This window comes from Gymnogyps californianus, chromosome 1 (genome assembly GCF_018139145.2).
Source record: "Gymnogyps californianus isolate 813 chromosome 1, ASM1813914v2, whole genome shotgun sequence".
Taxonomy (NCBI): domain Eukaryota; kingdom Metazoa; phylum Chordata; class Aves; order Accipitriformes; family Cathartidae; genus Gymnogyps; species Gymnogyps californianus.
In genome coordinates, this window is record NC_059471.1 from 115,512,132 (window position 1) to 115,539,912 (window position 27,781).

The following is a 27,781-nucleotide window of genomic DNA, read 5'->3' on the forward strand; positions in this document are numbered from 1 at the left end:
TATAACCACAGATAAAAATACTAAAAATTGCAAGATGATTAAATCACAACTGTAATAGCCCTCTACCTTAATCCAGTGTAGTTAAACTAGATCTTCTAGCAGTATAATTTGCTGTTAAAACTTTACTGATGTACAAAAATATGCTGCTATCCATATCAGAGTTCATTTACCACAGCAAACACAGGTAAAAGCTTTGGTACAATTCTTACGAAATCAGAGTAAGTTGGTGATCATTACACAAATCTAAATGTGAGTGTAGTACCAATGAGGGCAGATTTATATGAGCATGAAGTACATTGTGAATAATGTATATGTATGCATTGTCTTTCCCGCCAAAAATCCCCACATGTTTCTATATTCAGAAGTTACAAAATCCATGAATGAAGCCATAAAAATAGGGATCTTATACAGTGGATTAAAGAAAATAATTAATATAGTGGTGTTTTGTGGTGTTATTTTTTTTTCCTTTGGGAAAAAGAGCTATCTAATTAGCGACTTTTCATTGGCCTTTTTTCTTCTGGTGATACACATAAATTTCAGGCTGATTTTCATGTTCAGCAGCACTCCTAGGAAGATCATGCAGCAAAGGTGATGCTGTTCAGACCTGAGGTGCATCAACAGAGCTTTTATAACTTATTGAAAGAGTAAGCACTGGAAACTGGCACCCAACTGAAGCTGTGGTCTGGTTCTTTCCACAGAGAGCAAGGAGAGGCATGTTGCTCTCTAGGTCCCAAGCTGTACCCCCGCTGTAGACCAGAAATGAAGCTGCTGCAGTTCTTGTCACTCGCTAGCATGCCTTTTTCAATTTCCGCTTTTACTGAAATGCTGGGTGTGAAAATCTAGCTGCTAAGAGCATACATATCCTGGTCAGTCTACCCTACTCCCTCTGATACATAGGCAGGAGAAAGCACAGTTAATTCACATCCAGTCGTAAATTAGAAAGAGTGACTTTTAGCCCTGAAAATTTAAGTTTCTGGATTTTAATCTCCTTTGTCAATACTCACCCATTTATGAGTGAGAGAAGAATCACTGGAAACAACTAGAGAGGCGTCAATGGGTAGAAGTTAATGATCTGTATAGACATTTTCATCCAAATGATCTGGTTTTACATACCCTGAGCAGGCTCCTTGCTACTACACATCAGCGAAGGCTGTTGAATAACAGTAGCTTACAGTGCTCAAGGCCTATGAGTCTAACCGAGTTACTCCATGTATGAAATATTGTGTGTGTTACATTGAATACATGAGGGAATATTCAGAGTTGGATTGTTTGGGGAAGTTAGGGTGGGTGCGTGGGTGAAGAAGGTATAGAGTTGATTCCTGGTCCATCCATTAAGTATGTCCTAATTATAGCTTCTTTTGCTAAAAAAAAAAAAAAAAAAAAAGTGATACCACAGCTTAATACAGTGCTACAGCTGGAGTAATACATAAGATGCTTGAAGTATATTAAAGAATATGTAGCAAACATATAACAGCACTTCTATTCCACTAGATGATGCAGAGAAGACTCTGCCCCTGTGTGTATATTCAGGCAATTGAACTGGGCATAAACTCTCAAGGCATACTTTTGTTTGCAATAGGGATGTTAAAGTTTCATTTCAGCAGAGTCTCTTGCCTGCTTCAGGCAAAAATTGAAATCCTGGCTTGGTCCCAGCAACTTGAAAAGAATCTGATGCCTATACAAATATACATAATGGCAGTCTTAATCATTAGGAATTATGTTATTTTTCTGTTTCTCCAGTAATGTTTCATAATGAATCAAAATGAGCTAGATGGTTCACTAGTAGTTTGAATACTAATTAAATGGAGACCTTCAGCAGTTTGTGACCACTTCTAATGCTTATAATTTCTGTTTGTTTGTATTTCTGTTTATCAGTGAGGCTTGTGTTGTAGAAAACCCCAGCATAACAGAGGAATCTTAATTTCTCGCTCTTTTTTTCCTGTTTTTAACAAGTCAAGCTTCCAAATCTACCGTAAACTCTTCCTGCTCAGACATCAGTGCAACTCAGACTATGCCAACAGGGTTTTCATCTCCCTGAAGTAGGGATGCAGAATATTAAGCAGTTCGGAGTAGGATTTACAAGGATTTTACCTGCCTAGTTGCCCCATCATTTTCTCACTTCTTTCTTCAGTTTTGCTTCAATGGACAGAAAATGAGATTCTTTGAAAACAAAAGGAATTTAGCAACAGCAAAGCAACGAACTAATTGGGGAAAGAAAAGGAAAAAAAGGAAAAAAACATCCTAAAGTATGTATTGTTTGCCCATCTGGTTTTTGCTAATCATACAACAGTAAATAGAGCATTGGCTAGTATTCTGGCTTGAAATCTGTTTTTGCTAGTTGAAGTTTCGTGCTGACTTAATAGGGGCTGAGTTTCACCGTTGTAGCTATTCCCATCCTTACTCTTCTCGAAAAGAATGTCATTTCATGTCTCTGCATCCCCTTTTTGATAACATTAAATACTTAGGAACACATGCAAAATATGAAGCAGAACCCACGAACTCAGTTGTACCATTGCTGTTTTAAGTGTTATGACTGATGAACAGGGCAAAGTTCAGAGCTGGTTCCCTACGAGGAGGAGGCAGCTCTCGAAGTGTGGCGAAGGGACCCAGCAGTTCTGTGCACCAGCAGGCTGTGTTTTGTGCACCAAGGAAACAGGAGCATTTCCTAAAGCTCAGTCTCTCCTTTAGTGGTGTTCACATAGAAAATCAAAGATGCACAGGGATATACAAGCATGTATTTTATTTCTCTGTTGGTATGCTTCTATTTTTCAACGCTGTAAGAATAGAAATGGGCAATAGTGCAATCCAGGGAAAGATGTATCTTATTTCCTATCACTATTTAAAGAATCCTTTATAGTTTCTTTTAAGCAATGTGTAAAGAGACAGCATTTGGAGGAAGCAAGCACAAGACCAGTTCATAACACTAATTCTAATTTCCCTGAATGATAGAGAGAACTATATATGTAAAATAAAACTGAAACTCCTACTCCTGCTACTACTACTAATAGCAATAACTAAGAGAAGAGCAAGCTCATTTTATTTCATTATTCTTTTAAGGAACCTCTGAAAATCTGCCTTTCCTTTCCCCATCCCTACCACACAGAGAGAACAAATGTATCCAGTACTTTTTCTTGGTCCTGATTGGTCTCATCCACTGGCGCAGTAACTCTTTCTGCTGAATTTTAGAGCATTCTGTCACGTAGGAAGTACCACAAATCAGAGAGCATGGCTGCATCTTTATGATTCAACATTGTTTATGAATGAAAGTGAATGAAATGGGAAAAATGGAAAGAAAGAGGTTTGTGTTCATAGGGCAGATTCTTTTCTCCCTTTCCCAGTCTTTCCAGTCTCTTCTGTTTCTTTAAAATTTCTTAAAATATTTTGTTTATGTTCTTGTATCAAAGATGTTAATAAGCACATAATGCTGTAAAGAAAAGCATGGCTTTGCTTTTCCCAAAATTTCCACAACTAGCATAACATCTCTTTCATTATAACTGATTTTCAAGTTTGTTTAAAATATTTCACGAGGTGTAACCTATTGAAATGAGTCATCTAGTTTTCAGGGTGTTCTGGGAACAAAAGGTTCCTGTACAATTTAGGTGTAAAAACACTATTAAAATGTTAGCACTAGAATAACTCTTCCTAAACGTGTTGAAAATGAAGTTTGATTTTTTGATTTGAAAGAACAGTTCAACTCACCATCAATTACACTCAGAGCTCATTATGTTTGTGCTGTTATAATTATCAGTCCTTTTATGTCTTAGGTCTTTCTTGTAGGTCTTTGGAAGAATATTTTGGCTTTGATGCACAGCTGCTTGTTTCACACAGGTTCTACCTCAAAAAGGAACATCTGATATCAAAATGCTGTTGTCAGCTATGAAAAGCAATCACAGCCACCATTTTTTATGTTTCCTCAAAAGGCACATATGAGACATTTCAAAGTGTTGTATTGGAGTATTACATAGCATTCATTTTATTCTCTTTAAGCAACCCCCTGAACTGGTACTTTCGATGTGTCATGGATCCCATACACATTGCTGCTTCTTTAAAGGACGATACTCTGAAGTTCTTACACTGTGTGGTATTTTACTCCTCAGGTAATCCTATCCATATTGCTGTTGGCATATGAAGAGGTGGAATAATTTGAAGTCAGATTCTGAGAACTGGAAGTTAAAAGGAGAGACTTTCTTTAGCACTTCCCTCAGTATTTGTTTCTGTGTGTGAGTCTATGGACTAAGCAAATATTTTTTTTTAATATTTTCCTTCACATATCAGCATTTTAGACAAGAATTTCTGTAATAGCTGATTATAAAGCTTGTCTGGTCTCTAAAAAATCACCAGTCCATAAAAAAGCATTATGCCAAAATACGTGATTTGAAATGATAAATATTATCCTTCCTGAAATTCTACTGCTTGGGTTTGGCCGCTGGGGATGTACCAGCACAAGGGTTGTTCTTTCCCGCCAGGCTGCACGTACTTCCTCGAGTTTGTTCTCTGCTCTGAGGTAATGTGACAGACTTCCATTAAAGATTATAAATCTGGTTCAAGAAGTCTTCTTGATGATACTGTGTTTAAATACATGTCAGGCCACGATGTAAATATGTGCATGAGATAAATACCTGTTTAGTGCTTTTCAGAATGGTTTCTGTATTCTTTGTATTAAGAAGAAACACATCTTTGACCATACTGCACACAAAGAAGGTCCCAGAAGTAGTCTGTATTGGCTGAGAAACACCTCTGTCAGCCAACAACCCTTAGTAGTCATTTTAAGTTGTTTAAAATATTTAAAAGCTTGAAATGTGCATTAAGTCAGATGGGAGAAAGACTGCATCCTGAGATACTGAAGTAAAGCAAGCATGAAGCACACATAATGTTAAACTGTTCATGGTTAAGCCTCTGATGAGGGGCTCAGTCATGATAGTATTTATTTAAAGGGTTGGCTGGTGTAGTTCTTCATGGACATAATGGAAAACCAAAGCATTTGTTTTGTTTGGGCAAGTTTTGTTTCCAGCGTATTTCAGGAAAAGGCGAGTCAACTTCTTTTCTCTGCATCTTTCTCTGAAATGACAGACATCTCTCCTGGCAAAAAAGTCTTGCAGTAATTTGTCTGACTATCACCAGACAGGTAAATAAAGCTTGAAAAGCAGATGTTTCAAAGAACAAATTTAAGCAACATTAGACAATGTGATATACGTTTAACTGTGCTGTGCTTCTTAGCTTCTACAGATTTTCTTTTAATAACTAAAAATAAATTCTGTAAAAAAAGCAGTGCTTAGAAGAAAACTTTCCAAGAAGATTTTTCTATGTTCCCATAAAAATGTTAACAGTATAGAAAATTAGTCAATGAACTATAAATTCCTATCGTAAAATGCTAAAATGGAATTGTTTAAACTGAATAGTTGTGAACGTAAATGAGTAATGTACCTTATCAACTAAATGTGAATGTGCTTAAAAACATTATGTTCTAATCAACTGCTGTGTCAGAAGTACACACCTCTGAAGAGATGCAAGATGTGGGGGGAGAGAGAGAGATATTTTAACTGAGTATCTGTATTCTATTGAACATACAGTCAGGAACCAAACTAATCATTACAGAAAGCAGCAGAACATGTTAGTGACACCATGTCCTTCATATATGATGTATTCAAATACAGTGTTCCAGTTCATTCATAGATGAAGTGCTGTTGAGGAACTACCCAGCTGAAAGTAGTTTATATCTTATTAGGAGTGCTGGAACATTTTGATCATGCCCAAGGCCAAATCATACCATTGCTGGTCAGCATACACTTGCTCATGCATGAAAGGGAGATGAGACAAGAGCTGTGTCACTGCATCCATCTTCTGAATTATTTGCCCAGGAGGAATTTGCCTTTCTAGGGACACCTAGTCAACAGAGAACAAGGCGAAAGAAGAGGCAGTCTGATACTCAGTGCATGATGTTAGGCAGTCAGCTATAGAAGAGGAGGTCAAGGCTGAATTAGACATTTCAAGCTGTTCTTTGGATACAATAACTCATGTGTTCACTCTACCTACGCTCCAAGCCAGTTCCATTCAAAAGAGGTGTTTTCTTAAATTAAGGTCACAAAACCCTACCTCTGAGATAACATGACTATCAATTTCTGGGGACTTGACTTCATTTCTGTCTCATAGTGCGAATGTGGTCATGGCCACGGCATGTAATTTTGTTGTGGTGACGTCCTCATGATTTTCAGGGGGTTTCACCCTCTTTCATGCATGCCAGAATTGTATTTATTTTAATATTCCCTGTTAATCTCCACACCCCTAGTGAGACATAATGATTCTGCTCCTCTTCATGTTGCATCTTGAATAAAATTGTCTGTGGCTAGTACAATTTGATTTGAATTCAGTGTTTTCAAGTGTGTATTTAACATTCTCGAGGTAAAACAAATCAATTGGGCCCTCAGGCAACTTAGGGCTAGAGACACCTGCTTTGTGAATTTAAAACAACTTTATGGGGCAGGCAGGTATGCAGTTGATCAGCTCAGCAAAAACTCAGTGCTGCCTCTAGGCACGCACAGTACAGCATATTAGTTATCCAAGGATATGTTCGTCAGGGACACATTCGTCTCACTGTCCTTTAAATAGCTTAAGCCACACTTTTGTGAACACACTTAATGACTTTGTTGCTCAAAATTGACCTAAGAAGTATTAAGGATATTTAAATGTGCATTTGGTTCTCATCCTGAGTGCACAGTAACATTGAATAGAAAAAAATGCAAGAGGTCTCATGGAACCTACTTTTGGGACAAGGAAAACTTCTTAATTTCCAAAGCAATAGCAGGAAGTAACAACAACACAATAGCAAGGCAATAACAGGATTTATGCAGATGCTTGTGGCACTGGGGAAGTCCTTTTAAATAACAGTTTTGCTGAAGCTGTATGAGCATCTTTCATGAAAAAGTAGCAGAGAAGAAGGATGGTGCTAGAGCTGTGGAAGGCAGGAGACCCAGAAAACTGTGTGGAAGCACACTCCTAATTATAGTTGGGATACTATATATAGCAGATTTTCTGAGAAATTTTCCTCTCCTTGAAGTCAAATTACCAAAGAGGAAGGGATTGGGGGGAGCAGGAGGAAAAGAGAGATGGCTGATGCACTCCAGAATGTTTTCCCACAGAATTTGGGGACAGAGGAAAATTCCAGATCAGAATTTTTGCAGCAGGATTTTATCTCCGCAGGTTTGTGGAGAAGATTTGGACCATATATTTAGTTGTCAGATTGTTAGATGAGGGCTTCTGTGTGGTAGTCCCATCAGAGCCCCTGCTGTGTTTGAGGCCTACAGTGTACTTTGAAAGATGCATGCTCACTGTTATTACATGGAGATAAGCTGCAGTATATTTTTATCTACAAAATGCTTTGTGCATTGAATATCAAGTCTGACAGGCAGAGAAACAATTTCTGTGGTTGCTGGTTCTTACTCTGCTATTACAGAGAAACACCACCATCCAGAGTTTTACTTGCATGACAATTTCTCTAGTGAGTAAAGAGATAGAAGAGATTTCAAATGAGTCGACCTTGCTATAAATAAACCTAGCTATACCTGAGAAAAAGAGAATTACACTATTTTTGTCAAGCCGGCAATAAAACTGAAATCCTCAGACTGAAAATACTGCAATTGCCACAGAATGCTGAAATGTCAGCTCATTTCTTTGCAAATCTAACCTCTCCGTAATTGTAAACATAATTTGATGGAAAGTCCATTGGAACAATTTGCTGATCTTTGACGTTCTTATTATGTATAATGGTTTGTAAAACATTATCTAAAGTAATCTAGTATGGAATTTTTTTTTCAGAATGCCTGCTGTGACCTTGTTTTTGAGATAAAGAAAAAAAATTATTTCAAGAGAAAATAAATTATTGGAGGAAGACAAGGCCTTTTATATCACATAGAGTTTTCCTCTGTCAACATACAGCTGCTTTCTGTGGTATAATTTCTAAGGTTTTATGTGAACTCCTGCTCCCTGATTCAAGTGTGTCCATTACTAGAAGGCAGGAGAAAAGTAATTGGAGAGCCTGTTGAATTTTTGACTACAGATATAACAGTGATGGCAACAATGTAAGACAACACAGAAAGAACAGTACATCTTAAAGCAATAGTAGGATCTTAGCATCCATCTGCTGGATGCTGGTTTATTATTAACTCTGTTCATTTTAAGATGCAAAAATCTGGAAAAGCTCTTTATCTATTTTTTTCCATGCATTCTTCGTTTTGATGGCTTATGACCCATTTCCTAGAATTGTAGAATAATATGAGTTGTACGGGACCTCTGGAGATCATGTGGTCCAAGCCCAGCTTAGAGCAGGGCCACCATACATCAGGTTGCTCAGGGCCTCATTCAGGTGAGTTTTACGTATGTCCAAGGATCGAGAACCCACAGCATCTCCAGGTAATTTGTTCCAGTGTTTGACCATCCTTGTGGTGAAAAAGAATTTCTTAATATCTAGTTTGAATTTCCGATGTTCCAGCTTGTGTCCATTGCCTCTCATCTCTGCACACCTCTAATAAGAGTCTGGCTCGATCATCTCTTCTCCTTCCCATGTAGTAGCTGAAATAGCAATAATGTTTCCTCTGTTAGCTGTCTCTTCTTAAGACTGAAAAAATGTAGTTCTCTCAGTATCTTCTCATACATTATGTGCTCCAGCCCCCAGCCACCTTGTTGACCCTTATTGTCTATAAGTGCAGGCAGCCACTAACTAGCTGACCTCTGCAGGGTATGAATTTGCTGTTCTCTTTTATTTTTGTGTATCATTCACCAGGATTGTCATGCTTAACATATGTGAAATATATTATATTATGACTTATATTTGCAGAGCCATGGTAACTTTTGGAACAATACTAGTTTATAGTACCATGAAGATTTAACCGCTTATACCCTATGGCAGCAATGAAAGGCACAAATGTCCCTTGAAATATTGTCCTGGTTTTGGCTGGGACAGAGTTAACTCTCTTCTTAGTAGCTGGTACAGTGCTGTGTTTTGGATTTAGTGTGAGAATGATGCTGATAACACGCTGATGTTTTAGTTGTTGCTAAGTAGCGCTTATTTTAAGTTAAGGACTTTTCAGTTTCCCATGCTCTGCCAGCAAGCAGGTGTGCAAGAAGCTGGGAGGGAGCAGAGCCGGGGCAGCTGACCCGAACTAGCCAAAGGGGTATTCCATACCATGGAACATCATGCCCAGTATATAAAGAGGGGGGAGTTGGCCAGGAGGCGTGGATCATGGCTCGGGAACTAACTGGGCATCGGTCAGCGGGTGGTGAGCAATTGCATTGTGCATCACTCGTTTTTTTCTTCCCCCCCCCTTCCTTTTTTTTTGTTATATTCTTTTACATTACTATTATTATTATATTTCATTATTACCATTGTTAGTATTATATTTTACTTCAGTTATTAAACTGTTCTTATCTCAACCCACGAGTTTTACTTTTTTTTTTTTTCCTTTCCTCCTCCTCACCCCACTGGGAGGGGGAGGGGGAAACGGCTGCGTGGTGCTGAGTTGCTGGCTGGGGTTAAACCACGACAGATATCTAACATGTTCATGTGCTTGAACAGTTACTAAAGTTATTAAGAGAAATCACTGTACCTGTACACACATTATTTTAAAACAGTAACATTTTATGGATCTTTTACTGTGATTATTGTGATTGCTTTTGCTTCTCAGTTGTCACAAAAGTGGTAGGATTACCTTGTAATACCGTTCACTGAAACCTTGACAGCTAGACACAGGTTTGCTTGCTTCATGTAATTTTAAAGTTCCAAACTGTATTGTTGCATTTGATTAACATACAGATAAAGGAACTAACCTTTAAATGCTCCCCTGAGATTTTAGGAAGTTAGTGTAACTAAATATAGAGAAGTTTTAATCATAATTTTCTAAGTTTAATTGTAATGCATAAATTATTAGCACTTATGAGAAAGTAGACATTACTGGGATGAAAAAGAAAACTGAAGCCAGGAGACTACAGCTGTTCATTTTTTAAACATTAATACTCTGCTACCTTCTTGTATCAGCTGACATACATCTTCAATGATTCTATTATTGAAATGGAACAACTTTGCCTGTTAAATTCAAGTTTATTTATGAACCCAAGGGTTCATGTCGACCTGTTTAACAATGTTTAACAACATCCCTAATACTTCTTTGTTTGTTTCCATAGTCTGGAAGTAGATTAATCCTATTTCTGGCTTATTCCCATATTTCTGTTTATTTTTGTCTTCATCAATTATCTAGTGTGAATTACTTTTAGTAACGTAGCTGTATAAGGCTATCTTGTTCAGTCTCATCTCTTGGAAATAAAGGCATCCAGCTATTAATTTCTTCATTACGCAAACACATAATAATAGATGCTCAGTCTGCTTTTATACGAAGAACAAAAATATATCCAACAAAAGCTTAGTAAAAATTAAACGCACAAAATGCCATTTCAAATGTTTTTAAATACTATTATATAGAATATTGTTTGTAAGGACAGGTGAAGTACCTGCCTTACCCCTACTACCGCAGTATCTCAAAATCATTCATTGTTCTATGAGTCATTCTATGAGTCAAGATCATTCATTGTTCATGAGTCTCAATTTTAGGGGAACTGAGGCACAGATAAAGAAAACACTTTGCCAAAGCGCACACCCAGGTATTTGTTGCATGGCAAGGATTTAAACCTGATTTTCCATGCTTATCCCTGGAAAAACTAACCTTCCTCTCAAGGGGTGTCACCAGCATGGTGTCCTGGAGGGACACCTCACCAACCTCTAGGCCTTACGCGTTGCTATGAGCAGACTAAGTCATCACTAAGCAGAGCAAGCGTACATTTTTATGATTTTGCTGGACTGCAAGGTGTGAAAAAACCCTTTCCACCTTAAGTACTGAAACAGATTTTGCAGGAACAGGCCACATGCTGCCTCCTTGGCCCAGGTGACAAGAGCAGCGCTTTGATGAGAGGCTGCTACCAGCGAGGGGGACTCTCTGATTATGCGCTGCCCAGCGCCACGGGCTCGCTGCTGCTTCTGGCGCCAGACCCAGACATGCTGGTGTCAGAGAGAAGCTGTCACAATGGGCTCTGAATTCATGAATCTCACCTCCGCAGGAGGAGGAGCAGCTTGCTAAAGCTTTCCAGAGGGCAAGGAAGGCTAAAAACACTGCTTGTCACAGCTAAAGGAATCCTAGCTCCTTCTTTAGTTTATCTGTGTCTCCTTTGGTAGCCAGTGTCTTGTAAACTGAAGCTGGGATCTAACGCTCCAGTTCCAACTCAACAAAAACACTTAATCTTGTTTTAAGTCCCATTTGTTGCTTACTTACTTGTTTTACTGAATTAAGGGCTGTAACACCAGAAGGCTTGAAATATCCACATTTGGCTTCATGTGCTCAACCTTTGAGAAAGAATCTCTGTTTTTCAGCTGAATGTAGTAGCTACTAGCTTCATGTTGGGAATGATACTGTTATAGATGTGAGATAGTCATAACTAAAATTTTGCTGACTAATAAAAGCTTCTGCATTGAACAGAATGTCATAATGATCAGAATCACATTTTTTGAGTGCACCTTTATTTTTAATCAGTTTAAGCACAGAGAATGCTTCAGAGAGAAACATCATGTCCCCTACATGGCTATAATGTAAAGGGAACAGTCTTATTAGGAAAGAAGGGAAAAAGGAAAGAGATAAAGAAAAATTGCTCAGAGGTGGCATTTGGAAGAGTCATGTTAATTCCAGCTTTGTTTGGAATGTTGTTTTTTGCTTTCACATTTTGTGTTCGTGCTTTCCTAAAGAGAGGACTAAGTTTTCAGAGGCCTTTTAAGAGGAAATGTCATTTAATGAACCACTTCAGTTAAGTAAGAGTGGATGCCAAGTGATGTAGGCTAATGAGACAATTTAGGGTGAAGGGATTATATGGAAAATCTCATGCAGTGAAAACAGAATAAGAACTGAATAGGGAAAGGAAGGGAAAGTTACTTGTTGGAATGATCAAATAATCAAATAGGAGATGAGCAGAATATTTCTAGAGCAAAAAATGCCATGAGATGTTTCCTAGGCTCATGAATGCTTCCAAGACCTTTTCCCAGACCAGTGGCTAGAAGGAAACTGATTTTAACCACTGCAGTACAAAGATGCTGTCCTTCTAAGAGCTGTAGAGCAACAAGGGCTTTCTGCTGGGCTTTACAACAAGAATTTAAAGGGCCAAAGCTCTCCTTCCTGGGCAGCACCTTGATTTACTCAGAGTGTCCTGGTACACTTTCTGGGCAGAATGAATGTTCAACAAGAAGTACAAATGTGATACGGTAGACCAGAAATATCCGTAGTTTGGCTAGGGGAGGAAATTTGTCTTTTTTTAAAAATAAGCATTGGTATTTTCAATTTTGAATTAATTTTATTGTTGTTCCGTGAGTTGTAAACCTCAAGGAGCTGTAAATCATAAGAAAGAACAGCCCTTCTAACCACAATTAGTTGCTCTGTGAATATCCCACACACATTTTTCCTCAGCCTTTCTTTTTTATTATAAGTTTTTTTAAAAGACCTTCAGTAATGTAGTAAATTTTGACTCTCCACATATTGCAACCACCACTGCAAGGAGAGGTGTAAAGTAAATGGAGAAATGACAGCATCATTTTCTATTTTTCCCATGAAATTTCTATTGTTTCTTTTTTGGGTAGCTGGTTGGGATTTTTCTTTAATGAAAGCCCCTGAATATCTGAATTTCTGTTCAGAGAGGCCTGCATTTTTTCAGCAGATAGAGTATAATTTGAAACTATTGACATAGTTTGCAGGACTCTTCTGATTTTTAAAGTTCTCCTCAAGAATTGTTCTAGCACACCACTTACGCTTATTTCCCCAGCGTTAGACTTTTTACAGCTTTCCAGCATCAGGAACAGGCTCAGGCTACTATTAAATTGGGTTTGCCATCTTCAAATAGTGTGAGCACAATCGACATTTAGTAAAATAAACATGGCCCCATTATTTCTTAATGCCTTGCTTAACAACTTTAAGATTACACCGCGTCTCCCATACTCCCAGTAGGCAGCACTTAAACAGTGAGTAATATTTCTGTCTGCCGTAGTCAAGTAATCCCAAATGTAAGTAATTTACAGGATGGCATTAGGGACTGTTACAAGAGACATATTGTAATATGTCACTGAAAATCAGCCTGCCTCTGCACGTTTGATCAACAGCCAGATGGAGGCTTTTATCACGTTTATTTAATCTGAAATATACATAGTAATTACAGTGGACCTCTGATTTTTTCAGTCCTCATTGCTGTCTCAAGAGAAGGTAGGAAATGAATCTGTCAGTTGCAAACTGGTGTGGATGTGACCCCCTTGGTAGAATCTGGATGTATTGCAGCTAGCGGTGCTGACAATAGAGATCATGAGTGCTGCTGGAAATGAATGCATGCTGCCAAGTTAAAAAAAATAGGCCCATAAACCAAAAACTGTGTAGCTTTATTTTTTGATGAATACAAAAAGCCTTTAGGAAAGCAAAGATCAACCTTATTCTTAGCAAATCCATTACCAATCAATGGTGTTAAGAGCAAACAGTCTCTTACTAATAGCTGGATGGTATTTAACTTTAAGGCATCTGAAAACAACAAAGTCTTAATGTTCCCAGAGGAGAATTTGGTTAAGATATTGAATTCCATCAAGCATGTCATTGTTAAATGAGCAAAATATTGTTGTTTCCATTAGTACAGAGTTGGCGTAAAGAATGGACAGCATTCAATTAAACCACAGGCAAAAAATCAAACAAATTGAAGGTAGTTTTATTGCTTGGACAGAAACTTCACTAATGGATATTGCCATTGTCCCAAAGAATTTACATAAGATTTTATGCCCTAATTAAAACAGCTATAAAAGATGCCTCACATATTAACAGGGATGCTCACCTTCCTATCAATAATTTACTCTTCTTTTCTGTTACTCTGTGCATTACAACAGACTGTCTCTGCTAATGTCTCTCACGTCTCTGTTTCTGAGATGAGCTGGGTCAGTCAACAGCCTCTTTTGGATCAGTTACCCTAACCGCAAGTATGCCTGGCTAATCTTCTAGAGATATATTGACAGATAAAATATGCTATTAACTGCCAAAGAGGAAATTCTGTTACAATTACTCATACTGAGTAGTCCCACGACAGATTAAATTGCTATTCAGCATGAATAAGGTGTCAGATTCTGGCTGTAAGTGGCTGGTTTACTGGGGTGTTTTGATGTCATTATAGGCTTATAATTATTCTAATCTGATTTGGTAAGAAAAAATTAGTATGACAAGCATAAAGAATTCATTTGAACAATAGGTTTTCTTCCACCACAGAGTAAGTTTTAATTAGAGCTGTTCTTCAATTAAATTAAAGCTGCCCTTCTTGGTTTTAAAACTCTCATGATCATATTCAGTACAATGCACCTTGTGCAACTGTGAATCTGTTCATGCCTCTCTGATCCTTATACAACCATACATGTTCTCGGCTAACTTTATGTCAGTGGCTCTGCTTTACTGGTGAGAAAGACTTCTCCCTAGCTTCTGCCGTCAGGAACAGCTTTGTCTATCTCTACACTTCACTGAACCTCTCAATTTGTTTCATACCATTTCTCAGCTGAAAGCATGTCTTTCTTGCACTGCTTACTTGAGGTAGTATTTATTATTTGAGCTCTGCAGTGGTACTGATTAGCTCTGAGAAGCAATCTGTGAGGGAGTTTGTATAACAGATAGCATAAAAACAAAGTGGCAAAAAAGTCACTGTGGAAACATTTGTACTACTTTCTAGTAGGCTTAAGCTATTGGGACTTCCTTAAGGTTAGCAGAATAACTTTCTTAAATGCTTTGAGCAATTACTCTCTTAGCAATCTCACCATAGTTCACGATGTGTAGTAGCGGTGATAATGTATTGCTTTCTCGTGGTATGCGAAAGATAAGACTGCCAGAGACTATCTGAGTGCCTGGCCCCAACCCCTGTGACAGCGGGCAGCAATAGATGCCTACACTCAGAAAACTCTGCTGAGCACATGCTCCATGCTCCCTTCCCACACAATCAAGTTCATATTCTCTCTAGCAAACCGAACAAAGTCTGTAGGAAGTGACCAAAAGCCACAACTATAAGGTACTACAAGGAAGGGAGAAGAAGGGTACAGTGCATCTCCAGTCTCTGTGTTAATTAGAGAATGGTTCATTATTTGTATAGAAATTAACTTCTGATGACAGGAAAAGGAGTTGTGCATACACACATCCCCCTACTCCAGCTGGTGCCTGTCCTTTTGTTGATGAAGAAAACCAAGATGAGCAGGGATCCTCCTATATTTATTAATGGAAAGTCATCAGAAGAAAGATGACATTTACGAAATGTGTATTTTCTCAGAAAGTAGGAAGTCATGCATCTTGATTTTCTAGGTAGGGATGGGTTCTTCCTTTTTTTTTTTTTTTTTTTTTTTAAACTATCTAATAGGCTGAAGTTTCCAATCTGCTTCAATCTGCTTTCTTTTGTTTTCTGCAATGGAGGCACTGAGCGTTCTGGAACTTCACAAGAAGACGAAAATTAAAATGCTGGAAGCAGAGTTAAGGCATCATCTGCCTGTTGCTGCAGCCCACAGTCGACTCATTCGGGGAAAGAAACTTAACAGTGAAATTCTACAGTCATCTGTGCCAGTTGTCTCTTTCCCTACAGCCTCCTGTTTCAGTAGCCAGAAGTTATAGCTGAACGGGTTGCCAGTATTTCTTCAAACCCTGAATTGATTTAATTATCCTCTACAGAAAATAGAATGAAGACAAAAATTTGCAGATTTTAGTTCTTTTTTCCTAAGACAAAGTCTTAGGCAATTAATGAATTTATTGATGGACAAAAATATAATATTGTCAGTAAGAAAAGTCTTTTATGCGCTCTAACTAGAGGAACTGTTCCCTTCAGAAAACTGGAAAGTTTAAAGCAGCATTAAGAAAAAAAAAAGAAAAGAAAAGAAAAAAAACTTTAAAAAAAACTATGTCAATGACACAAGGCACAAAATCTGGAACGAGGCCCTAAGGACCCTGAAAAATATTGTTAAACTTTTTGTCTTAATGTTGTAGGTATACAGCTCTCTTACTAGCATTGCAAAAAATACATTTACAGAATAAATCGGTATGGGTAGTGCTTTTATTTACTTTTGACAAGGGCCACCTACTTACAAATACACATCAGAAGACATTTGGGTTTTTCTCTCCACTGAAAGAAGTCTTAGATTCATGAGGACAACATGAAGTCTTCAAAAGGAGCTGTAGGTTTAGCTGCTGGAACATTAGTGTGGGACTTCTATCCTTCTGGGATGTGGGCTCTTCTTAATAGGAAGGTATATAATTCAGTACTGTGAAAAAAAGCACTTAGAGGCAAAATGGGCCAAATGTGTTACTGCAGTAACACGGGAAGAAAAGGCTATCAATTTCTTTGAAGGTTTACAAGTAAACTTTTTTTCTGCCTGTCTTCTTTATGGTTGATGATGTTCTACTATTAAAATAGCAGTTTATATACGCTGTATATTAGTACACTGTTTTGTTCTTCTTTGCTTCAGGCACTGAAGGAAAAAGAAGCTTGTCACATATTTTAAGTTCAGAATTGGTTAATAACAAAACACATTTTCAACAAATTTCACAACCAGCCCCTTTGGGCAGCTACTCTTTGCAATTTAAATGAAGGTGCAGAAACTTTCTTTTCCCCCTTAACAATACTTTCACAAGTTTCACATACATATATTTTAGTGGTTAGCAGTATATTACAAAATGAGATTAAAAGTACCTGTTTCAGCACTCCAGGCCAGGCAAGGGAAATTGAACTCTGGGGTGCCCAAATTAAGATGCTAAAATAAGTAAATTCTACTTACCAGCATTTATCACAGACAGCACTACTGCCATTTTTCCTAAAGCAAATACCTTGTCAGCTATCACTTCAGTCCTACCTCCTATCCGTATTGTGAGTAAATTCCTATTTTAGTCTTTTTTTTCCTACTGATGTTAGACAAATCATTGAGGTTTTTTGGTGTTTTTTTAAAAATTTTTAATTTTTTTCCAAAGCTTACATTTATGGGACAGTTAAAAATTATATGGACCCTATAGCTAAATCTGGCAAATTATATTAGCCTAAATACATTTTAAAAAACAAGTTTGTTCCATAAGCTGCAGAAAGAAATCTTCTCTGGTTTCCAATGAGATTGTGCCTCATAGCTGACTGCCTTTTTAACTGAATTATACAAATACTGCAGTGTGAGCTGACCCGTTATGAGACAAGAAGGAAGAGAAGCAGGAAGAGTGGGGAAGGGGAAAAAGGTGAAGTGGGAAGGGCTCAGATGTTATTATTGTCACCTAACCATGCGAAAAGCTTCAAACAGGATCTGTGCCATATTGGACACCAAAGTACTCGCAATGGAGAAAACCCTCTAACGAAAAATTGATTCTTGGGCACAGATTTTGACTGAAGCTTTTGTCTCTGCTAGGGTTTTCCTAAAGGCATCCTTTCCATAGGTTCTCTGATATTTTATAAGGTCCGAGCTCCTGCAGCAACCTGTCCTCTCAGGTTAGTTATAGGAAAACAATAATCTTGAGATATTTACTGTCTCTTAAAACTCGTTGTAATGGATCCATGGTTCCTAAGTAATTTGGATGGAATGAAAGAGCATGATCACACAAGTTATCTCTCCTCAGGAAATTAAGCTTAAATGCAGAGAAATTTCAATGGGTAATATTTCTAATTTAACTTACATCACTGGTGGACTTCACAAAACCCAAAACTACTTGCTTCCCATAGTTTTTGCAGTTTGCTCTCCTCTGGCTAAGGCACTTAAAAGTAGCGCAGATTTAGATGTCTCATGATTTGTGGTTCCTTGCTAGGTTTTCTCCAGAAACATTCACTTGCTCCCACCACTCATTTTCACCCTGCCATCATCTGCAACAATTCAACAGCCCTTCAAATATGACAGAGCAATTTGATTTTTGTGCTTTTTGGGTTTCCCCACCCTAAAATGCACATTGCTTTACTAATCCGATTTTGAGCCAGGCCCTTCAAACAGTTGCTTTTGCAAAACTATGAAGTACTGGAAAGTTGTACTGGGGATGACAAGAAGTCCCTGAATATGGGGAAAGAAGCAGGAGTCACTTGAAGAGATTTTTCTGCCACAGAAATTGTAACATGGAGCCATGCCCTAGGTTCCCTTGCTGGAGCGGTTCTACTTTGCCTCAGCAATTGATTATTCATGAAATCAGTAAAAGTGACTGTAGGCTGGTGGTTTCAGTACTTCTCTGAGAAATGGGACATCCCTGTTCTTTCCCCAGCCTTAAGGAACAGTAATTTATGAATAATACATCAGCTTAATACGTCTTCATTTTGTGAATGCTATTTAAGCTCCACAGCAAGTTAGGACCTTTATTTCCAATTTTTCTTTTAGTAGAAATGGTCAAAACAAATTATTATGTTGGATGCCTCAAACCTGGGTACATCTCATGCTCAGAGTGATTTTTTAAAACTTCAACACCTGAGCAAAAAATATACGTTAACAAAGTTCTGCAATAAAGGGGGCAACTTGAGCATATATTCCTCAAAATACGCCATTTCAGCATTCACAAATATGCTTGTTCTCCCTTTGCTCAGGAAAGGGTTATCTGACCCTTTCCTGCAGCCTGCTCAGTCAAGTCAACTATGCATAAATAAGAAGGAAACTTATGCAGGAAGAAAATGAAATTAGATTAATAATTAACATATACTTTATGCAAAAGCATGAAAAACTGTTCCAAAATTTCTCTGCTTAACTAACATGTGAATTCATATAAACATATTCTACACTGAAGCTTTGTCAGCAGGTCATAAAAAGCACATATCTACTTATTTAATAGGCCTAAGATTTATGTGATGTGTTTCCTTTCTTAATGAATGATACGGTTTTTTTCTTCTTAGTCATTTTAAGTGTGTTATTTCTATAGGTTTGTAAACAAACAGTAATGGGCAAATCCCAGAAATTGAAAATGGGTGCAACTTCACAGCGTCAGTAATCAGTACTTTGAAGAGGCTTCCTAAATTTAGGACAAAAACAAATAAAAGAGAATTATGAGCTTTTGTGTCATTATCTTGCTATAAGATTTCCTTAGTCTCATCAAAGGATGAAATAAACAGAAGAAGAACTGATCTTTGAAGAAGATCTAATCTGATTACAAAATTTTAATTTCACTGTTTCAGGCCGTGACTACTGTAGCTGCCTGTGCTCATGCAGTAAAAAAACAGTCTATATTTAAACCAGGAACAGAGTAATCGAATTTTTTTTTTTTAATGGAAACAGCTGGATTATAAGTATTTATTGCATAGTTGCATACTTGAGATTTCATTTGCTGGAGTTATGTGTGTGGCAGGGTAGGATTTACCTGATAATCCCCATGAAGCTTATAATGGGAATCTAAAAATAATCTGAATACTATTCTGTTTTTTGGAAAGCAAACTGTGGAGTGGTCAGTGCCCAAATACACACTTAGCACTTTCAGGAGCTTTAATGGGAGTTGCTAATACAAATGCCCAGAACGCTTGGATAATTATACATGTTCACTGTATAAATACCTAAAAAAAAAATGGCATAGTTTCCAAACCCCTGTATTTCTATCTTTCAGATACTGTTCAGGCACTTTTTGACATAGTAATTATTTATACAATGATAGATAGCCCCAGATCTATAATTCACTCATGAGGCTTAGGTCATTTCATGAAAAGCAAAAGTATAGTGCATTACTCTGTATGCATGATGTAGAGCATATTTATATTTAATGCTAACATTATTTTTCTATGAGGAGAATATTTCTGAGGTGCACTTCCTGTTCAGAATATTGTTTATGTTGCACAGATTTTCATTTTGAGATGAAAGAATGCTTGTTTCCCAAGAAAATGTTGGCCACTTGTGACGATCTTTCTTTATTTCCTTCCCTTCCATCTCTTCCTTCCTCTCCTTCCTTTCCCTTTTTTTTTTTTTAACAAATAAATTGTTCACTGGTAATATAATGGTAATAGGTCCTGTACAAGTTTTTTTTATGGACAAACTTGTCTAGCAATACTTATCAATATAATCTGGCTTTGCTACCAAGGTTAAGAGATTATAGCAGAAATACAATACTACCTTGGCATTCCAATGAATACCTACATTAATTTTAAAGTTAAAAATTTCAGCCTATAGCAGCAGTAGAATCTCATTAATCCACACTAATAGGTGGGAACCTTGTATTTATGCTGGCTTTAGGTCACTTCATGTAGTCACATCAGGTATGTCAGAGGAGGAGTGAGGAGCTATATATAGGAAATCACCTGAGGATGAAAACACAGAGGCATATTCATCTCAGTATTTATCTATAATGTTTATTAAAGCTCACAGAGGAGATACGTTGTAAATCTGGGTATTGAGCTAAGGCTGTACACTGCAATCAGCTTTTCAAAAAATGCCTCTAGGTAAAGTGCTGTGCTAACGCTTCTCTGGATTATTCTCTGCATCAGGAAGTATATTATCCCTTAAAATAACTCCTTTCATTCTTTAATTTTACTGCTAGTATGCTAGCAGGAGTTAGCTTTTAGTGGGAAAACATGTTCATGCTGCTCCTGGTCCAGTGTTGGGGAAGAGCATCTCCTGCAGGTCACACGCAGCACTTGGGGACATTGGTGTTCCTTAGTGCCCAAACGGGCTCTACCTTTTTGCTGCAGGGAGGAAGTTCACGGCAACATTGCTACAGGCGCCACAGAAGGAGGAATTTGCTGGATGGCTCAAGCAGGCTGACAATCCTGCAGCAAGCTGTCACCTTCCATTTTCTCAAGCGAGCAGTCACCTCCTGCTTACTCCCCTCGGAAAACCTCTGCAAGGCGTGGGAAAGGATGGCTGCGTGCTCCAAGCTCTTGTTTTGGGGAGGCAAGACTTCAGCTGTCTTGCTTTTCCCTGCGAGACTGCTGGCACACAGAACTCGGGGTCATTTTTGATCACCAAAATAGAGCCGATGTCCCCTTGGATTGATTCTGTGTACTCAGCATAGTGCCACCAACAGCAGCACCATGCCAGGAGATAGAGGAGGGGGCAGGCACAGCTGACTTTACAAGGGGTTTCTACCTTTTTTGAGGCCACTATTTGCCATCAAGTCCACAGAAGTGCGGTGGCCAGCTTCCCCAAAGTCCTCTTAGCAGCCAGAAGAGAAAGATGTGGGAGCTCAGAAAGCCAGCAATAAGTGACAAAGCCATGCCTGACAGGTTCAGTGACTGTTAAGAGCAGAACTGTATCTGTAACAGTGGCCATACCACTCTGTGCTCTAGCAAACCTGAAAGTGTAGTTTCAGTATGCCTGACAGTTTACAAAAGGAGGGGAAAAAATGATTCTTTTATTTCATCTATATAACGTTATATTTATGCACACTTGTGTGTATGTAGATGTATCTGTACATCTTACTGTTATACAATGATCCTGGTCAGTAGAATGTAATTATGGTACCATGGAATCACACTTCCTCGGCATTATCAGAGGCCCTTCTATTGTCTTTGCAGACTTGCCCTCTTTTCTGTGTAAATATTTTTCCTGCCTTTCCCTTTTGCAAAGCAAAGAAGTTGTTTGCAAATTATTTGTAGAATATAAACAGCTCCTGCAAGGGAAATGCCCTTGAAGCAGTGAGAGTAGACTGATTGCAACATACAGTACATGCTAATAGCATCTTCAGAGAATTACTATTACTTCGTAGCAGAGGCACTTTCATTAAAATAGAAATCTTACCATGATTCTTAGATTGATTTTTTACCTTCTTTTGCATATTTCAGGTAAGTCTACAGTCACAGATTGCTGGTTCATTGTTCAAAAGCTCCAAAGAATTACTCACCCCTAAGTAGTGCCATTTCCCATGATTGCCTCTTTGCAACTTTTGTGAAGCACCAGGCGACAGAACAGGCAAATGACCAGCACAGAAAGCTTGAATCTGGCAGTATTACTAGCGCTCTGCACAGAGTTAGTAAAATGAACCTGCTAATACATCGTTATATCTATTACAGCTTGCTCACGTTGGGTGTTAATCAAGTATTCATAGTAAATTCACAAACTGACGCTTGAGACTGAGTGATGATCTTTCAGGTTGCCTGATACCTTTATCTGACCAAATTCATGCAGACTAGCCATATGCAGAGGAACTTGGCACGGCTGCACTTTATCTGCCTTTTTATTTCTGGTGCAATAGGATAGGAATGCGAGGAAGAGAATATATAAGGGTTCCCCACTGAGAATCAGTTCTATAAATTATGTATTATGCAGACACTATTCTGCTGATGCTATCTGATCCCCAATTCTCAGTTCCTTGTTTTTCCTTCTATGAATAGCTATGGCCAGGTTTTCAGTTGTAAAATGATGAGGGCAAAATCAGAAACCTTTCCCATTTAATAACCTCTGCCAAAGAAGACTAAGGTAATACTTTTCATAACCGTGGTGTCCTCAGGGCTTTAACAATCTGGGAATACAAGCAGCACTATGTTGTTGATAAGATACTGGTAGTAAAAGTGGGAATAACCATGCTGAATATTAAAGAGGGAAATGCCCTATTTTGAGGATGATCGGTATAAAACTTGGTATTGTGAATTTTCCTGTCAATTTTTGTCTGTGTAGGACCACTTTATCTTTTTGTTTCTCCCTCTAGATCCAAATGCTTTGGCTGGACAGACCGGACCTGACCATGCTCTTATAGGAGGAATAGTGGCTGTAGTTGTCTTTGTAACACTATGTTCTATAATTCTCCTCGGTCGATACCTGGCAAGACATAAAGGTAGGACAGATTTCATGGAAGTTCAGTCACTTTTGGAAGCAAGGCATGATTTCACCGGGGAGTGCTGTTCCCTTTCACCTTCCCCCATGTGCTAAATGATTTGGACAAGAAAGCTCAGTTCTCAGTCCAGTTGCAAGTGAAGTCCCTGTGAATTTTACCCAGTTCTCCAGTGGACTGGCTGAGGCAAAGGACATCTAGTTACATGCCCAAGGTCATGTCTTAAGTCAGTGATTTAGAGAGACTAAGAGGTAAGATTGCCCCTTGGTTTTGGCCATTAGCTCTAGACACTTGATTACACGATCTCATAGTTTTAACTAGTATATCAATTCAGCAGAAAATATGTATCTATTGAGTGAACAACATTTTTCATTTTAATAAATTGTGCTAATACTTTAAGTATGTATTTAAAAGATAATATTAGAAGCTGATGGTGAGTTTTCAGATCAGTGACTTTTACCAATGATCCCACTGGAATAAGGTGTTCATTCCTGGGCCAAGCTTTACTTTATTCAGAGATTTCACCTTAAGAATTCTACTCCCTTCATTTTCAATCCCCCTTGCTATTAGAGGTAACAGGGATGGAGTGACACTGACTTCTGACTAAGCTTCTCTATGATCCTATTTTGACCTAGTTAATTCTAAAGTAATTTCTCGAGATTTAACCTCTGAATGGCTTGTAGACCTATTGTTAAAACTTGGTTGATTCCCTGCCCACCCACCCCTCCCCCCAAAAAAAAGTGAAGAGAGGATTAGTGTTGGTATTAACTCATTAAATCTCATTTTAGATAGGATAATCATATGGCTGGCAGGCATAAGCTGATAAAAAACATCTTTTTAATTTGATTGGACTGTGTGGGGGAAAAACAAGATTTTTTTAATGAGCTAGTGAAAGTGTGTCTCTTTTGTTTTTACTTTCCTGAATGAACAGTTATACATCTTATGCCAACATAAAGAATGCTTTTCACAAAGGGAAGACTGACTATTGTGCACAATTCTTTTTATTCATATTCTGAGCATAAAAATACCTGTGATAGTATGATGTGAGTGGGTTTAGTTAATAAAACTACCTCAATTTTGTAATTCTTGGAAATGACTATGATACAATTCTGTAAAAGTAAAGTATAGATACGATCAAGAATAAATAGAAATACAAAAATAATCAGTGGCCATTTAAAAAAAAAAAGTGTTTATGAATATCTAAGTCTTCGAAGTTGGTTTGTTTTTTATGGGTAGCTGTTCCATGAAATAACCAAGATTTTATCACTTATTCTGTAATCGCAAAATATGTTGCATATTACTGCAGTTAGATCAAGTGGATTTTTATTAAAAGATTTCCTTAATTTCTTGTGGATATACTGGAATTTGTGTATGTGCATTATCAGTTTTAATACTATAAATATTTGTTAGACAAATCAGAAAGTTGAACATACCTGTATGATGTATACTAAAATTGTGTAAAAATATTTGTCCATGCATGAAGCAGTTGGAGCATTGTTAGAAATGTACTTCCTATAATGCAGTGTAAAGCAAAAAAAATCCCTAATCTTTCTTTTTTTTTTCTTTTCTCTTGTACTGATTCCTATAGGAACGTACTTAACAAATGAAGCAAAAGGAGCTGAAGATGCACCTGATGCCGACACAGCCATTATCAATGCAGAAGGCAGCCAAGTCAATGCAGAGGAGAAAAAAGAGTATTTCATTTAGATGCAGAGCTAGAATCTTGGAGTTTTACTTATCAGGCTGACTGCTGGAGAAAACTGGCTATCATTTCTCAGAATTCATTTCTGCCATCTTCTGCTATCTTTATTAACTCACATACCTGCTATAAGTAGCCAGTTTATGCCAGCAATCAGCTGTTGACATCATCATTCTATAATTACAGTATCATGTGTAAAGCAGGACATTTCTTATTGCCTAAAATTCATATCCACTGCTCTCTTAACATACAGTGCTTGAATATACAGCCTTAACAATGTTAATCATCATCTTAATCCAAGTTTTCTACATTTTAAATGTTATGCAGCTTTCTTCTTTTTCAGTTTTCTTTTATCATGTCCCTACTAGTGTGTAATAGAACAATATTCATAACAAACGCTATTAGGTAAGGACCTAATTTACTTACATGAAATGTTAAGTCTAAGATTAGAGATTTACAAAGAATGTTTTATACATGTCTATCTATAATTCAAAAAGCAACTTGTTTTTGAAACTTATGCCCTAGGAAACACAAACTGAAATCTTTTTAGTATAGTTTCTTGTATGCTTGGATTTGGTGGGAAAAAACTGTCAGTCCACTGAATTATTTGTTTTGTTTTGCTTTGTTTTGTTATGTTTTAAATGGTACCTTGACAACAGTGCCATGTTTCAGTGGTAAAAACATGCTGAATAGCTATACAGATTCTGCAAAGTTAGATAATAGTGCTTCATTTGAAACAAAATTGTCCTGCCCTTTTACTGCTTTTTGGGATCGCAAATATTAGAGAACTTTCTGAGTAATTTCTGTTTTTATAATTTATTTGCTTCACATGAACTCACCTGCCTACTCAAATTTGAAGTGTTCATGGGGCACAACTGCAAGGCATTTTAGTATCTGTATATAGTGCATATAATAAATTCAATCAAACATTATTTGATACATATTTAACTTTTTTGGCAGTAGCTACGTCAGTCACAAGTAAGCATTTTCTAATGTCCATTATATCCCTTTAGATATGACTCAAATCAATATTCTGAATAGATAACATGTAATAGTATTTTTTTGTCTGTATGTCCTAGCACTGTTCAGCAGCAAACTTTTCTAGTTCTTGTTAATTTTTTCTTTGTTATACAATGGAAGCACAATGTTATATGGAAAGGTAGTTTTAAGCTAACAACCAGTGCACAGCCTCAGGTTTTAAATTACAACCACATTTGATTACTATCCTTAAAAAATACTATTGAGTTGCTAAAATTCTCAATTTTTAATTTGGCAGTTCCAGAGCTGCTCTCTATGTTGGTTTGCCAAAAAAAGAAAAAAAGAAAAAAAAAAAAGAAAAAAATAGAAGTGTTAAAACAAAAGATATATGTTTTGTGTATACAGTAAATGGACTAATTCTTTATATTAAATTCCTGTCTATGCATTTTGTGAGGTACAAACTTATGTCACCGTGAATGATAGAGAATTCCTGCCATGCTTTTAGCTCCACAGTGAAAGTCTCTGTTTGGATTATTTCTGAAATTTTTTGTGTAATTGACAGCTGAAAAATCACATGCTCTTAAATATGACAACAAAACACTGTAAGCCCATCGGCTTATTTCCTCTTCCAATGAAATAAAAAGGTTGCCATAACAGCTCTTGGAAATGATTCTACACTGGAGAACGCAAGTTAGTCTAGGCGGAGCTTGTCTTGCTCCTAAGTTTTGCACCTTTGACAAAAGAGTATTTCGCTCTGGTTGCTGCACTTGTGAAGCCTAAAAGCATGATGGTCTGCTGTAAAGGACTTTCTCCTGGGATTTTATTTTTGTGTGGGGAAGGGAGAGTTTGGAATATGACATCATGTAGTATGGTAAAATGGAAGATAAAGGTGCTGTGTCAGATTATTTATCAGAAGAGTATAAGGACAATATTAGAGTATTTTAATTGTTTTTGTTGAAACATTTATCTTGTTAATTTCTAAGAAAGAAGGGTGACGTCAATCAAAGCAGCACTTTTTTTCAAAATATACAGACATAAATAATATGATGTGGTTGAGTGTTAACATAATAAATCAGATACAGTATGACATTTTAAAGAAATAAGTCTGCATTGATGTGATTGCATGCTTGTTTTTACAGTTCACTCCATACCCATCTGTGGTAAAATGCAATAATATGTTAATATAATATGGTAGTTTGAGAGAACCAGGTAGGTGCTACTAGACACATTGAAAACTAGTATAGGTTTACAAGATATTCATGTCTTTCAAAACATACACATGTAAAAGGCTGGCAAAGGAAGTCATTCAGTTTAATACCAAAAATATGGGTTCTAGTCACAACAGTAAGTTACATTAGCTAGAGTACAGTATCACATACGACAAGGTTTTATTTCAGGACCTGGGGCCCAGTTCAACTAAGCATTTAAGCACATGCTCAGCTTCAGGCGTCGGAGAAGTTCCATTGGACTGTAAGGCACTATTCATATGCTTAAAAATAAGTGCTTCCCTGGATGAGGGCCTTATTTGCTCAAGTGGAATTCCCCACCAGCGTGGTGTTTATGCCTTTTTTCATTCTTTCCAACTCCAGCTTGCTTTAATAGTAGGGTTGTTACTTGAACCATTACCCAACCAAGGTCAGGCAGGACCTTCAAAGGCAGGATTGCCCTTGGGGTAACCATTTCAAACCATTTTCTCCAGTGGCATAGAAACAGCATTTAAACTTTGCAAAAGGAGATATTAATTGTAGCGTTAAAAAAGGATATTTCACTGGTTTTCAATTAAAACTTCTCACATGTGCTTGTTTTTAACGCAGTTGATCTTCCATTATCTTGCACCTGGTCATGTCCCTTGCATCTGTGCAAAGCAGGTGTGAAAAACCCCACACCGAGCATTCTACCTGGATAGCACTTTGCAGGCCTGTCTGGTCTTCACGGGCTTAAATTACTACACTAGGTGTAAAGAGGCATCCTTCTTTTTTTAAGCAGAACCATGGCTCAACACTAATGTCATTCAGTAGGCTAAAAGCCGGTCGTCCGTTCCCTTTGTCCAAGATCTCATTCTGAAATACCGCTTTTATTATGGCGTGAGGTATCCAGCGAATGTGTAAAATGGAGGCTCTGAGTGGGAACCACCCTCGCTAAAATGTATGTGACATCCTTTCCCACACGCACTTGCAGAGTAGTTTTCTCAAGACCAGGTAGCTAGTTTCTGCCAGTGTACTGTTTACAGTGTCGATTGCTGATTATTTTTAAACTTTTTGATGTAGATTTTTTTTTTTTAATGCTTCAAGAACATTCTCATGATTTGAACAAGAAAGCAGTGCATCAGAAGACAAGGGGTGCA

The 27,781-nt window shown here is 37.6% G+C and overlaps 1 protein-coding gene across 2 annotated transcripts in view; it reads left to right on the plus strand.

Annotated features, from left to right (window-relative positions):
• CADM2 (cell adhesion molecule 2) overlaps positions 1-26,659 on the plus strand; it is a 688,787-nt gene extending 662,128 nt beyond the window's left edge. For both annotated transcript variants that reach the window (XM_050891086.1, XM_050891096.1), the window contains 2 exons: positions 22,638-22,763; positions 24,349-26,659. In XM_050891086.1, the coding sequence (XP_050747043.1) occupies positions 22,638-22,763; positions 24,349-24,467 (245 nt within the window). In that variant the 3' untranslated portion in view covers positions 24,468-26,659. The remainder of the gene's footprint in view (positions 1-22,637; positions 22,764-24,348) is intronic.
• The last annotated feature ends 1,122 nt before the right edge of the window (positions 26,660-27,781 follow it).